Consider the following 14,051-nt stretch of genomic DNA (forward strand, 5'->3'; position numbering starts at 1 on the left):
GGACAGAGTCTCTGGTTGCTAAGCAACCTCAACGTCTTGGCGGACTGCTTCTCTGCTGATCAACACTGCGAATGCTGGAAACACACCAGACACACCATGTGAAGTTATTTAACCCGATTATTGTTATTTATATCCGAGATTATTTAATCTAACCTGATCTAAACTCTATCACCCAAACACGGCGGCGTTTGGGTTTCCTACCTCGGACGGTTAGGCGCGTTACTCGCGTTGTCCAACGCGAGTAACGCGGTTGGTGTGGCCGCACACGAATTTTCTTGTACGCAAAAATCGTCATATTGCGTCATTGAAAACAGGAAGTGTTGGAGATCGATACGGATCTCTCCAGTCTCTCCAGAAAATAAGGGAATGATGCTAGACCATTCAAAAATATGCGGGGGGGGTTCTAAAAATACAAAGCTTATGTGAAATGGGTGAAGTTGCCCTTTAAAGGGTGAGGGTCTCGTCTTCCAACACCTTGGCATGGTCCGCAGTCACAGCTATCCACGCTCAGCAACACATCCAGATACAGTACATCAAGTCAGCAGTAAAACCGGGTATGTACGTACCAGACACACAATGACGACCCATAAAATCATATTTTCCATCCAAAACGTAAAAATTGACAGAGAAAACAGTCAGACAAATAGATAGGATGGGTTGCCATGTCTCACCATAGCAACACTTTTATTAGCAAAAAAAATATGGAAATTGCTGGTCCCCATCCAATGGAATCAAAAGGTTTGGGGCTTGGGGTTTGTAACCTTAATCCAGTACAGATCCTAATCTATCCAAAGTGCACGTGATTAGGGACTATTAGGACATATTATCATCCATGGTAGCAGTGGACTTACCACCATGCTGCTACAGAGTCGCTTGATGATCCTTGTGTCAAAGCATCTCAGTGTATTTGGAATAGGAATGTTTGCCTTGATAGCAACAATCAAGACCATGCACATGTTAATCAGTGTATCATTTTTGGTCTCATAAAAAAAAATCACAAGTTTTGAGGATGAATAGGAGGAAAATAGGTCCCTTTGATTTCTATTTTGTATTCACGTGTATGCAAAAATGAACACGCTCAGAGACACACACACACACACACACACCAAGAAGCCATTTGAAGGGAGGGAGGAACACACATAAAATGGCCGACATCATGCTCACAGTCTTCCAGGCTCAGAGTAAATTGGTCTTCAGAGGCCGACTTGGTCTTCCTTGCTAGCAAAAAAAAAATATTATCTGTGATGCATGCTTGTGGAAACAAGATCATCATGAATGGTGAGGGTTTAAAATGTTTCCATGGTAACATCTATACGATCAAACAGCTAACTTGAGGCAAAGGAAATTAAAAGACACAGCAACGAAGGCATGCAAGGCACAAGTTCCTACAAAGAGAAATCAAAGATGAAGTTTGATCCTTTCAAAAAGCATTAAGAAATAAATGCAAAAAAGCATTTTTCCTTAAAATAAAAAATGAGAAGTAAAACACATTTAAAAAACAGTGAAAAACCCCAGCCATAGACAGTTGTACAAATATTATACACAAATGCTTTTTTTTTTTCTCTACACACCATCTTTAAAACCTTTTAGATAGCATCATAAGTTAAGAGGTTAACAGTGCCATTCTCCACAGCGTCCATGTAGAGGTCCCTCGGTCACAGACTCCCTTTGAAGACGAGTCACTGCGGGCGGCCGAGCACTGCCTGCATAAACACACAAACACAGGTCAGTCACGTTACTGCTCAGGGTCAAATGGTCATTTCTGTCACTGGGGGATCGACTCCCCAGCTGTTCTCTCTACTGCATTACCGTTTCACTGGGTAACGGGGATATGATATAATTAACAGGCAACCTCATGATGTCTAAAGTTAAAATAACAGATTTCTCAGGCAGGGGAGATCTGGGAGAGAAGTTCCATCCTGGACTTCTCGGCTTGGCCCAGCCCGCTGGGTGGGTTGGTATACAATAGTCAGTTTTAGTTGGGCCCCGCCATTACTTTGACCCACACACAGAGAGTAGAGAGACCCAGACACAGAGAGTAGAGAGACCCAGACACAGAGTAGAGAGACCCAGACACAGAGAGTAGAGAGACCCACAAACAGAGACTAGAGAGACCCACACACAGAGAGTAGAGAGACCCAGACACCGAGGGTAGAGACCAGGCGGGCCGGGGAAATCGTTAGGACTTTATACCAGGGTACCAGGATTTGTCTCAGTATGTCTGATGTCCACCACTGAACATAGATCTAAATATTGGAATGAGGAAATGTTCGGTATTATGACTTTCAAGGTTCCCTATCTTACCACCAGGTGTTAACGTGAAGCACCAATAGAAACCTGTCCTGCCCTCTGTCATCCCCAGTGTCCACCTCAATGTAGGATGGATAGATCAGCCTCAAAGCTGCTCTATCCACTGGGAGGCTGATTTATTCATTGTATATCTGGCTGGACACTCCCACGTGGGATGTCACAGGGCAGATTTAGAAATGGCTTGTATTAGAGCGCAACAGTTTGGTTCCGGAAGTAAAAATCCCATTCATTTGTTCAGAGGTTTTGATTAAAAGCAAATAAAAGTAAAAATATTTGATATAGCACTAGGAGGGCCTTTTAGTAATTGTGGCAGTATTAAAGCTAGGTATACATAATGTTGAATGAAGACGTTACTGGAATAAGAGACTTAATTAAAAACGAGGAACGTTATTATGCGGTGATTGCAGTCGGGAACAAAGGAACGTACCATTTCAATGACAATACTATAGCCGTTTTCAGACGTGTCCTCCGCATTTTTTCAGCAATTTTACATCAGGAGATTCGACCCCGAGGGTGATTCAGACTTCATGCTTTATATGCAGACATTGGTGTCGTTCAGACATCAGTAGAATCTCCGGGTGGTTTAGGTGGGTGGGATTGCAAGGGGCGGGATATGACGTAGGGTCTAAGTTCGCTGTAAGAGGCGGGATGAGTGCGCCCGCTGTCACTGTAGTTTGTTGGGGTTTGACCACAGCCGCATGGAGGCAGAGCGGGCAGAACTCATCGCCATCATATTAAATGTTGCTGCAACGATGCATCAAATATTTCGCTGCATCCACAATATTCGAAGCATCGACGGAAGTTTGGAGCATGAGGGGAAAAGAAGAAGAAAGACGTCGCAAACGAATGTTACCGGAGAAAGAGCGTTTTGGCCGTTTAACCTGTTTTGACGGCAGGGAAGGATCTGGGAAGGCCATGACCCTATATGCTCAGCTAACTGTTCCAAATAATAATAAAAACATTTTCTTTATATGCGTGCAGCTATGATACATATTTTCTAATCATTCAGCGAACAAAAGGCAACAGGCTGATCATCATTTAGGTTGCCACTCAATGACATACAAATGCAGACCGAAGCGTCATCAACACGCAGACTCACGGGGTGTGAGCAATACAGACTTTCTATGCCTCATTCATCACACATAGGTTATTTACATTTCATCCAGAGAAAATACTTCCTCAGGGTTAGTATTTTTCAGGAGAACTTCAATGATTGGCTTGGATCCAGGCTTAAAACTTTATGTAACGATTTTACGAAGAGTCAATGAAGAAAATAAATGGGAAATTTACTTCCAGGACCAGAGCTGTGCAAAGTGGGCGGTCTCTGTTTCGCTCTATGGCCAACCTCAAAAGAGGGTTTTACAAAGGCTGATTGATCTAGCTATGGGCAGCATGGGGACACAAAACCTGTCCTACTCCAGTGGAGAGGGGCTCACCTCAGAAGAGGCCGCAGTCCTTCAGGTTGTTCTTGATGATGACGTCGGTGACGGCGTCAAACACAAACTGCACGTTCTTGGTGTCGGTGGCGCAGGTGAAGTGGGTGTAGATCTCCTTGGTGTCCTTCCTCTTGTTCAGGTCCTCGAACTGACACTGGATGTAGGCGGCCGCCTCCTCGTATGTGTTGGAGCCTGAAGAGAGCATACAAACACAAGTTGGGCTTTCTTACCTCTCTGGGTAAAAAGACTACAGTAACTTGGATAGAGCAACCGATCAGAGCAACGAAACCTGTCCCACATAAGCGACAGCCATCTTGGTTGCTTCTGATAATAGCACAATGGCCCCCCCACAGGGCGCTGCTCTGTACAGCCATCCAACCCATCAGATGACCGCTCTGACTGAGCACAGGTCTGAACAGCACCGCTAGCAAAACCACATGAGCAAAACAAACAAGAGCTCCATCTTTTGATAATCCCATGTGCCAGCTTACATTAACGACCCCAGTGAAAACAAAGTTACCTCTTATCAGTGAATATGAATCCAGTGTGAAAATAGCTAACAGTTAACAGCAGAATTACCTCAATGCTTTTCAGCCATTTCACGGGTGCATTTTATATTTTACTTAATTCTGAATAAGTGAAATTATTAGTTAAATTGCCCTTTTCAAAATATTTTAGATACCCCATGAATTTATTAAATCATGTTCTCAATAGACAAGACAAAAAACTTGTATCAATAATCTAGGGGTAGGATTCTGCCCTTCCAGTCAAAAGAGGAGGGCAGAGCCCCAAAGCCTCCTAGTTCAGTCAATAGAGAGGCCAGAGCCGCAAAGCCTCCTAGTTCAGTCAATGGAGAGGAGGCCCAGAGCCGCCAAAGCCTCCTAGTTCAGTCAATAGAGAGGAGGCCAGAGCCGCAAAGCCTCCTAGTTCAGTCAATAGAGAGGAGGCCAGAGCCCTAAGCCTCCTAGTTCAGTCAATAAAGGAGGCCAGAGCCACAAAGCCTCCTAGTTCAGTCAATAGAGGCCAGAGCCCAAAAGCCTCCTAGTTCAGTCAATAGAGGCCAGAGCCACAAAGCCTCCTAGTTCAGTCAATAGAGAGGAGGCCAGAGCCGCAAAGCCTCCTAGTTCAGTCAATAGAGAGGAGGCCAGAGCCACAAAGCCTCCTAGTTCAGTCAATAGAGAGGAGGCCAGAGCCACAAAGCCTCCTAGTTCAGTCAATAGAGAGGAGGCCAGAGCCACAAAGCCTCCTAGTTCAGTCAATAGAGAGGAGGCCAGAGCCCTAAGCCTCCTAGTTCAGTCATAGAGGAGGCCAGAGCCCTAAGCCTCCTAGTTCAGTCAATAGAGGCCAGAGCCCAAAAGCCTCCTAGTTCAGTCAATAGAGGAGGCCAGAGCCCTAGGCCTCCTAGTTCAGTCAATAAAGGAGGCCAGAGCCACAAAGCCTCCTAGTTCAGTCAATAAAGGAGGCCAGAGCCACAAAGCCTCCTAGTTCAGTCACCCGAGGTGAGGCCAGAACTTCAAAGCCTCCTAGTTCCGACACTGACCGCCTATTTGCATGCTTTGCATAACCACTGTTGGCCTCACCAGTCATCACTTCTGCTTGTTTGACTGATCACCTATTCATGAAAGAATAATTTATTGAAAGATATGAAGAAGAATCTTACAAACAATCTCACAAGTTAACCTAAAATTCAGGTTTTATTCAGACCGATTCCAATAGAGACAAACCATAATGAGGAGCATTGTGCATTTCAGCTTCTTTTTTTATTGCTTTCCTTGTGGACCCCTATTTATTTTTTGTTAGGCTTTCGGCACTCGTTTCGTCATGAACTGAAACTCCCTGATTGATCCTAGCATTTGACCATTTTTGTTAAAGGCTTTCAATGGGATAGACCCAGGGCGTCTGCAGAGAACCTGCACGATGGGGACGGCCTCCGAGGCCCTTCCACCGTTCAGAACCCATGATAGGAGGACACTAGCTTATCACTGCCATGGGTCATGGGGTCTTCGTTTAGGGCCCGAGAAGACGTGTGCGTTACCCCGGCTGTTGCTGAGCAAGTTTGTGCCAAGAAAAAGCTGCACATTATTATTCATTTATTTATTATATCCCTCATTTCGTATGTGGAAAGAATAAGCTCAATGGTATTTACTAAATCCATATTGATGAGTATCTGTAAACCTGACAAATAACAAGGGGCAGGATGGTGTACTTGTTGGGGGGTAAATTCCCTGGTGTAAGGGTTATCCAGTTTAAACCTTCATGTCCGAGACTACATGTTGGCACCCCTGTTACGCAAGATGCCCAACCAAACAATACTGGCCACTTTGGTTAAAGGTCCCATGGCATGCTACTTTATGGATGCTTTAATATAGATATTAGTGGGCCCCACCGACAGTATTTGAAGATGTTCCCGAAATTCAGCCGTGGTGCAGAATTAGAGTCGCACATTGAGCTTTCCCCAAATCCGCCGTTTCTGTGTCAGTAGCATTAATGCAAATATAGAGAGAGGCGGGTCAAGGAGGAGGGTGGGGGTGTGGCCCTGAGCAGCTTGCGGCCACGGTACCATGCGCTCTGTTTACAGTGAATGAATCGCAATGGCGAGGCACACACAGCCTTTAGCCGTGTTCTGTAAATATTCTAGAATACTCCGGGTGCTCCGGCGGGAGTCATGGAGCTCTACATCTAAATAATATCATATTATACAGATATCTATATCATGTAATATATATTATTACGGCCAAAAGCTGTTTGAGCCTCCAGACGAACTTATGAATCTCAAACGACCACGACGGGTTCTCCAACGTCTCTAGTTCTTCCACGTCCACATCAATCTGAAGTAGACTCAACCATGACGAGGCTCTGTCTCCCGCCAGAGCCTCGCTGCCGAGGCACCACCGCCTCCTGCAGTGCCCTCAGCAGCGGGAAGCGGGGCTCAAGCAGGAGACATTCGCGGCCAACAATCCCTTTTTCCTCCATGTCGTGGTTCATGTACTTCAGGGAGTCAAAGCCAAAGTTCCATTCCCCCAATTCATTCTCAACCATGGCTGAGATAACCCCCACTACGAGTCTCGTTGTAGAAATACCAGAGACGAGAGTCCGACGTGTTAGGGCTGTCAACGAATATTCGAAGTTCGAATATTCGTTCGAAATGTATCCAAAAACGCGAATTCGAACGTGAAAATTAATATTCGAATGTGAAAAAACACTCCCGCGGTACAAGCGCCTCTATCTGCTTTGCGAATGAGTCTCCGTCTGTTGTGTGCGCGCCTCCAGACGATATTATGAATCTCAAACGACTTTGTCGGGTTCTCCGACGTCTCTGGTTCTTCCACGTCCACATTAATCTGAAGTAGACGGAACCGCACGCTGCCTGCTGCCGGGCGGTGGTGCTGCCTCACGGCAACTGGCAGCAGGCAGCATGTCGCCTCCCATGTACTTCAGGGAGTCAAAGCCAAAGTTCCTTTCCCCCAATTCCTTCTCAACCATGGCTGAGATAACCCCAACTACAGTCTCGTTGTGGAAATACAAGAGACGTCAAAAAACCGACGTGTTATGCGCCATAAAACCAACAGCAAACACTTGCGTTACAGTGTGTGTGATCACCTCATAAAGTGAGATTTTCATTCCATGGGACCATTAAAAGAGTTTGCTAAATTCTGAAGTATTCCAAGTAGGATAACTGATATGTAGCTTTGAGTCCTCTTGGCCACCTCACCTGCGTATTCAGGGAAGCAGATGGTCAGAGGACTCCTCTTGATCTTCTCCTCAAACAGGTCCTTCTTGTTGAGGAAGAGGATGATGGAGGTGTCCGTGAACCACTTGTTGTTGCAGATGGAGTCGAACAGCTTCATGCTCTCGTGCATCCGGTTCTGAGGGAAACAGCCAGGACCGGTAAGAACACACACTTGCCAAGAGCTCTAAAGTAAAGGGACCTCATTCTGAGCTCTTATGTTTCAATACCATCTCCTCGTCCTCCGCCAGCACTAGGTCGTAGTCGCTGAGCGCCACGCAGAAGATGATGGCGGTCACGCCCTCGAAGCAGTGGATCCACTTCTTCCTCTCGGATCGCTGTCCGCCAACGTCAAACATCCTGCAGGGAGAAACACCACAGCCCGAGGTTACCGGGACAGGTAGTGTAGAACCAACCATGTGGAGAAAGAGCTCACGGATAATGCTTTGAAACAGTAACAGGATTAATCCCGGGTCACAAGACCAGACCAGCCCCGGAGCACCGGGTGGCCAGACCAGTACAACCCCAGAGCACCGGGTGGCCAGACCAGTACAACCCCAGAGCGCCGGGTGGCCAGACCAGTCCATCCCCGGAGCGCCGGGTGGCCAGACCAGTCCAGCCCCAGAGCGCCGGGTGGCCAGACCAGTCCAGCCCCAGAGCGCCGGGTGGCCAGACCAGTCCAGCCCCGGAGCGCCGGGTGGCCAGACCAGTCCAGCCCCGGAGCGCCGGGTGGCCAGACCAGTCCAGCCCCGGAGCGCCGGGTCACCAGTCACCAACCATTTTACACAAGCTGGGACATGGTTTTTAATAGGATGATTGACTACAACTACTAAATAGAATAGGGATCAGACATCGGGATCAGTGAGCTCCGTCTCACATGCGCAACACTAACACTGGAGAGTTCACCCATCACACAGACCCATTATTTTCATAGCAGGTGCAACATTTATGTCAGTGTACAGCCCTAAGGGGATCTACTGCGTGATATCAAGACAAAACACGCTTAGGGGGTCTTGTAACCGAAAGGTTGCTAGTTCGATCCCCAGCTCCTCCTAGCTGTGTTGGAGCGTTGATGTGACCCTAACGAAATCCTGACGAGCTGGCTGTCAGCTTGCATGGTTGACTCTGCCGGTGTGTCAATGTGTGTATTAACCCATGTAAGTCACTTTGGATAAAAGCGTCTGCTAAATGCCCTAATTGTAAGTGTCAGCACTTCAGCACAATCTGAAAGGATTTACTTTGTGACATCAAGCGAACATTAGCTGAGAATCTGATGCGTGACAGAAGGGCATCATGCCATGCTGAGGGGATCTACAGCTGGACATCATGCCACGCTGAGGGGATCTACTGCTGGACATCACGGCAGCACATCGTGTGGACATCATGCCACGCTGAGGGGATCTACTGCTGGACATCATGCCACGCTCAGGGGATCTACTGCGTGACTTCGCTCTAACATACGCTGAGCGGTGTGTATTTCCAAGCAGCCACCCTCAGGTGCTACAGATATAGGAAGGGCCATCATGGAAAAATATCTTTGGTGGTTTGTGGGGATGTTGTAACCTTCTGCCCTTGCACCCACATATCTGGACTGGGATTAATACAAAGAACATTTTAGAGGACTCAAAACCAGGTCTGGACTGGGAATAATACAAAGTACATCTTAGTAGAGGACTCCTAACCAATGCTGTTTTCCAATATCCATACTTCCATGAGAACACTTAAACGTAGTACACTATCCGCACTCACTAAGCGCGCTAATTTTCAGATGTCAGTGATGTTTCAAATCGAATACTCCGTGGTGCACTAACCGGAAATTACAATCACGACTGCCGCCGCGGCTCCTCCCCCGCAATAAACATCGCGCTTTGAACGGTGAACTCTTTACGCCTAGCAGCTATAAAAAGCTATAAAAGCTACAAAAAATACAAAATGACTTAATGCAGGCTATGTGGAAAATGCGCAGACTTTGGCTCAGCCTGGCTCCGCCCTCTTCCGCTACGTAGCTATGATGGCTGCCGTTGAGCACGAATAGTGTACATCGATCCACACGATCTGAATTGGAACACCCCATGTGCTCAAACTAAGGCTAGTAAGTAGAGATAAAATGGATATTGGAACACAAAACAAGTCTTTACTGGGATTAATATATATTTTATGGGGGACATATAACAAGGTCTGGTCTAGGACTAATACAAAGTACATTTTATTAACGAACTCTTAACCAGGCCTAGGGTTCTCTGAGGGACTGACTTGAAGTGCAGGTCCTTGAAGGTGAAGTGTGTTTCCACGATGCCAGTGGTCTTGACCCGGGTCCGGAGCACGTCCTGCTGCGTGGGCACATAAACGGCATTGGCTATCCTGTCCAGGTCATTCAGATAGCTGCGGGAAAAACAGGGGAAGAGATTGGGCAAATGAGTGGCCATAGTGGTTCCTCTTCTGTACCATGGAGGAAGGCCATTACAACCAATGGCACCACAAGCTGAGTTCAGTGATGCCTATTTGATTCAGGGGGACTACGTCCCAAGGATTCAGGGTGCAATAACCACTGGTCCATTCCGATGATGCATTGATATCCTCAGGTACTTACTGAGATTACCTTATCTACGATCCTTTCTTAAACCACCTAAATTAACCACCTTCAACCTCCAAGCTACTTGGAAAGTGAGCTAAGCTACCTGTTTGTGTGTGTCTAGTCAGTGTGTTTGGTCGTAGCATCAGCTCAATGATACCAGGACATTACTTCCCCTGATCTTATCAACTAACCATTTCAAAATATATACTAGGACATTACTACCCCTGATCTGATCAACAACGACTTCCAATGCATCATGGGAAGAACCTATGGGAAAGGGCCAAAGGGTTTAATTTCACTTTGACATGTGTATGATTGAGGCCCTCCCAGTTACTAGGCGGGGAATAGTTCTGTCCACTCTAACTTGCTCTGCAACTGTGGGACACATACAAGAACAGCTTGGCTGGCTTGACGGTGTCAGAGTTTTTTCCTCGTTGATAGAAAGATTCCAAATGACAATGATGTCATGTAATACTTGTACTATTGCTGGCCCATTTTTACTTTGATAGACCTTTCCGTTGTTCAGATAAAGCCAACACTTTTATTCAAGTTGTTAACGATTAAAATCAGTCGATATGAGTTTACAAAAGAGGCACTGGCTGGACAGAATTTTGTAATTTGTAGAATATATCAGTTACGAGATGTGATTATATCGATACCTTAATTAAAATAACTTGTTCAGGTCATTGTAAGCTAGTTAACCCCTGAGGACTCACTAAGCAGCCGAGTCGTTGAGCTGATACTCTCTGGAGCGCCCGAAGCAGGCCTGGACGCCGCCGTCCTTCCACAGCCGCTGGATCACCCCGGCCAGCTCTCCGGTCATGAAGCCCTCCTCTGCAGAGCCCGCCAGGACAAACAGCTGGCGCGCATCGTCCTGGAGTGCATCATTTACAAATACACATTGTTTAAAATATGAGATGTTTTAGTTCAGAGCACAATAACCTTAAGGGAATTTCAATCAATAATTTTATAAACGTAAGCTCATAATATCCTTCCAAAGAGGCTGGATTTTTGTATAGTATCTAAAGTCGGTTATTGATCCACATTATATACACTATTGATTAGCAGTGTTGTACTTCCCTACTGTCATCCAACCTGGCCTTTTTAAAGATAATTGCCATGCTCTTCTGGTCTGGTTCAATGTTAGCAGTGAATTTCTTAACCCACAATGCTAAAACACACGCAGGCCTCAAGACTACAGTTTCAGAGAGTTTAGAAGATTTGGTGCGGTTTATTGGGGAAGTTGCTACTTTGTATGCATCTTTGATATGGTTCTGTTTGAGTTCAAACTGGCCTGTCAAATGAACTAGGGCTGTCAACGAATATTCAAAGTTCGAATATTCGTTCGAAAGGTATCCAAAAACGCGAATTCGAACGTGAAAATTTATATTCGAATGTGAAAAAACACTCCCGCGGTACAAGCGCCTCTATCTGCTTTGTGTGTGTGTGTACAGACCGGGTACACACACACACACACACTCTGTCTGTTCGCGATGTCCCTCATAATATTCGAATGTGAAAAAACAGTCCCGCGGTACAAGTGTAACAGACTAGTATTGTGAAGAGCGAATGTATTTTATCCCCTCGGGGTTTCCGTACTTGGATATAGTACGGAATGAACGGCTATGCCATTCAATAAGCATCCGAAGTAGAGCTCAGGGAGCTAGTAGTCTGGCTGGTGAAAGCTGCTATAACGCAATGTTCCCGGCAAAGTCCGAGACAGCTTTTTTTTCATGAATCCGAACGGTGCGTAGTGCTGGCCCTTTCGCTGGCATGGTGGGCGACATGCATTTTTTTCTTTATCGATTTTAATAGGCCTTCTCGATAAATGGTAAGCAAAGCAAGGAACGTTACCACTAGCATACTTTGTAACATTCAGAAGCGGGCGTCTTCTTCAGATTACAATAGTTTGCGCGCTTGCAGGTGTGGTGGTGAAATGCAAGCGATACAAAGTTGTGGCTTTTCATGATTAGGCCTCCACGTTACTGGGCTGTTTATAGGATATATATCCCACTAATTTGAACCATGGTTTTGTCGCATTATTGACATATTGACGGCAACTGCGTAAAATAGGCAACCAGATATTCGAATAGTTCGAATTCGTGATTTTTTTCCGAACGAACATTCGAATGTCATTTTTGAGCAATTTTGACAGCCCTAAAATGAACCAAACAATGTAAGCACATGCCACGCGGACCACAGGTTGTTTGTCGATTAGACTCATAATCTTCAGGAAACGCTTACTTTTTGTGAGAATAATGGAGGCTTTGCTTGGTCTTTGGGAACTTTTATTGGGCTTTGGTGTTGGGAAAAAACTAATAGCACGAGCGCCTTACAAGACATCATTTCAATCTAGGAAAGGTTTACGTGCATCTGTCTAAAGCCAGGGTTTGAACAAACGGATAAAAAAACCTTAGGTGTTACACTAATTGGCATTTCTTTGTCATGTAGCCAACCACTTTTGTGTACATTTATTTGAAATATGACTTCTTCTCACTTGAAATTCATTTTAAAACAAATGTATTGTCTATCAGTGCCTCGACAGCTTTCCTCACGAACCAATTCTTTGCGCTCTTCCTCCTAAATATATTTAATATATATTATAAAGGTTTCTGGTGATCCCGCATCCAGAATAGCGTGTGGATATCCAGAACAGCATGTGGATATTTATCTTCACATGCTTTCGAACAGCAGTAGTGCTGTTGAGCAATGTCAATGAAACTTTGAACATATATGGGGATTTGGAATTATAATTTAAATTTGTTCAAAGGGTTGTGTTTCAAAGGAGAGCACCAACACTGGCTCTGCCATCCAGCCACGCCATAACTTCCAGCAATGCTTAAAAACCTGCAGCGCATCTTTTTTAAACAAATTGAATCGTTATAGAAACTAAATTGGGAAACATTTTAATATCCCTGCCGCAGCAACTATTTTGAAAGGTTACATGGGGGCACAGCTCCACTACTGCATTGTTTGGAGAAAACCATGAGACAAGCACTAGAGCAAGACAGACAGATAGCGAGCGAGAGAGCCAAACTTGGTGCAATCAACAATATGACACAAACCCATAACAAGAGCGAGAACATTTTAAAAAACCTTCAGAGAACCTGTAGAAACATAGCTGGCCAAAACAAACGGCATAAATGGCTGGTAGCGAACATAAATCGATATTCGCATATGCTACCTTCATGTACCAAGACCACCTTTCCCCTGAGTTTTAGACCATCCCTACTCACCGCCCTGGCGGAGTCAGCAAAGTCGATCTTGAGGCGGCCCATGGCTCTGATGATGGCGATGATGGACTGGATGGTGTTGCTGTAGACCACAGCCTTGTACTGCTTACATTCCTCCTCAGAATACCCAGCCTCATGGATGATCCTGAGGAAACAGGAACATGTACTCAATGCACTTCTTTTATACAGCACTGACCTCTCAAAAGGCCTTCTTTATTCACATACATTAATGGTTTTGGATGGTGTCCCCTAGGCCAGGCACTTTAATTTAAACAAGTTCAATGTCAAAATCGATCCGTTAGAAACATTACAAGTGAATGAACACACCATGTAACAAACAAATCAAGCGGGGTCTATAGGATCTTTCCTTTAGGCAATAATACACTTACTTCATTTGTTTGACAATGGTACTCTTGCCAGACTCTCCAGCACCTGAGGAAGATGGACAGAACAATATGCATGAGATGTAGACATTAGGCGAGCAGATAGCAGTGTGATTTAGCCAACCAAGGGTTAATTATGAACAAATGGTCAGTCCCATGGAGAAGAGTGTCTGGAAGCACTTAAGAACATGGCCTACTGAGTATCAGCTGATCTAATTTCCAAACAGGACCAGACCATTATTATTATACATTCAATGAACCAGGAGATCCCGTCACTGCAGACCTAAGGCAGTGTGAATGGAGCTAGTAAAACGCCTAAACTACATTCCAGCCCGCTTTCTTTTAAAAAGGTTGTCTACTAGAATTTGTATAAAAGCAAGTTTGCTC

General features: G+C 45.4%; 1 protein-coding gene across 1 annotated transcript in view; it reads right to left on the reverse strand.

The window, feature by feature from the left end:
* Positions 1-644: 644 nt before the first annotated feature.
* LOC115550678 (guanine nucleotide-binding protein G(i) subunit alpha-1) overlaps positions 645-14,051 on the reverse strand; it is a 30,209-nt gene continuing 16,802 nt past the window's right edge. The window contains exons 2-9 of the mRNA XM_030365932.1: positions 13,671-13,713; positions 13,285-13,426; positions 10,765-10,922; positions 9,727-9,855; positions 7,704-7,833; positions 7,459-7,612; positions 3,747-3,938; positions 645-1,703 (exon numbers count right to left, since the gene is read on the reverse strand). Coding sequence (XP_030221792.1) covers positions 3,748-3,938; positions 7,459-7,612; positions 7,704-7,833; positions 9,727-9,855; positions 10,765-10,922; positions 13,285-13,426; positions 13,671-13,713 — 947 coding nt within the window. The 3' untranslated portion in view covers positions 645-1,703; position 3,747. The remainder of the gene's footprint in view (positions 1,704-3,746; positions 3,939-7,458; positions 7,613-7,703; positions 7,834-9,726; positions 9,856-10,764; positions 10,923-13,284; positions 13,427-13,670; positions 13,714-14,051) is intronic.

Source organism: Gadus morhua, chromosome 9, assembly GCF_902167405.1.
Source record: "Gadus morhua chromosome 9, gadMor3.0, whole genome shotgun sequence".
In the NCBI taxonomy this organism is placed as follows: Eukaryota; Metazoa; Chordata; class Actinopteri; order Gadiformes; family Gadidae; genus Gadus; species Gadus morhua.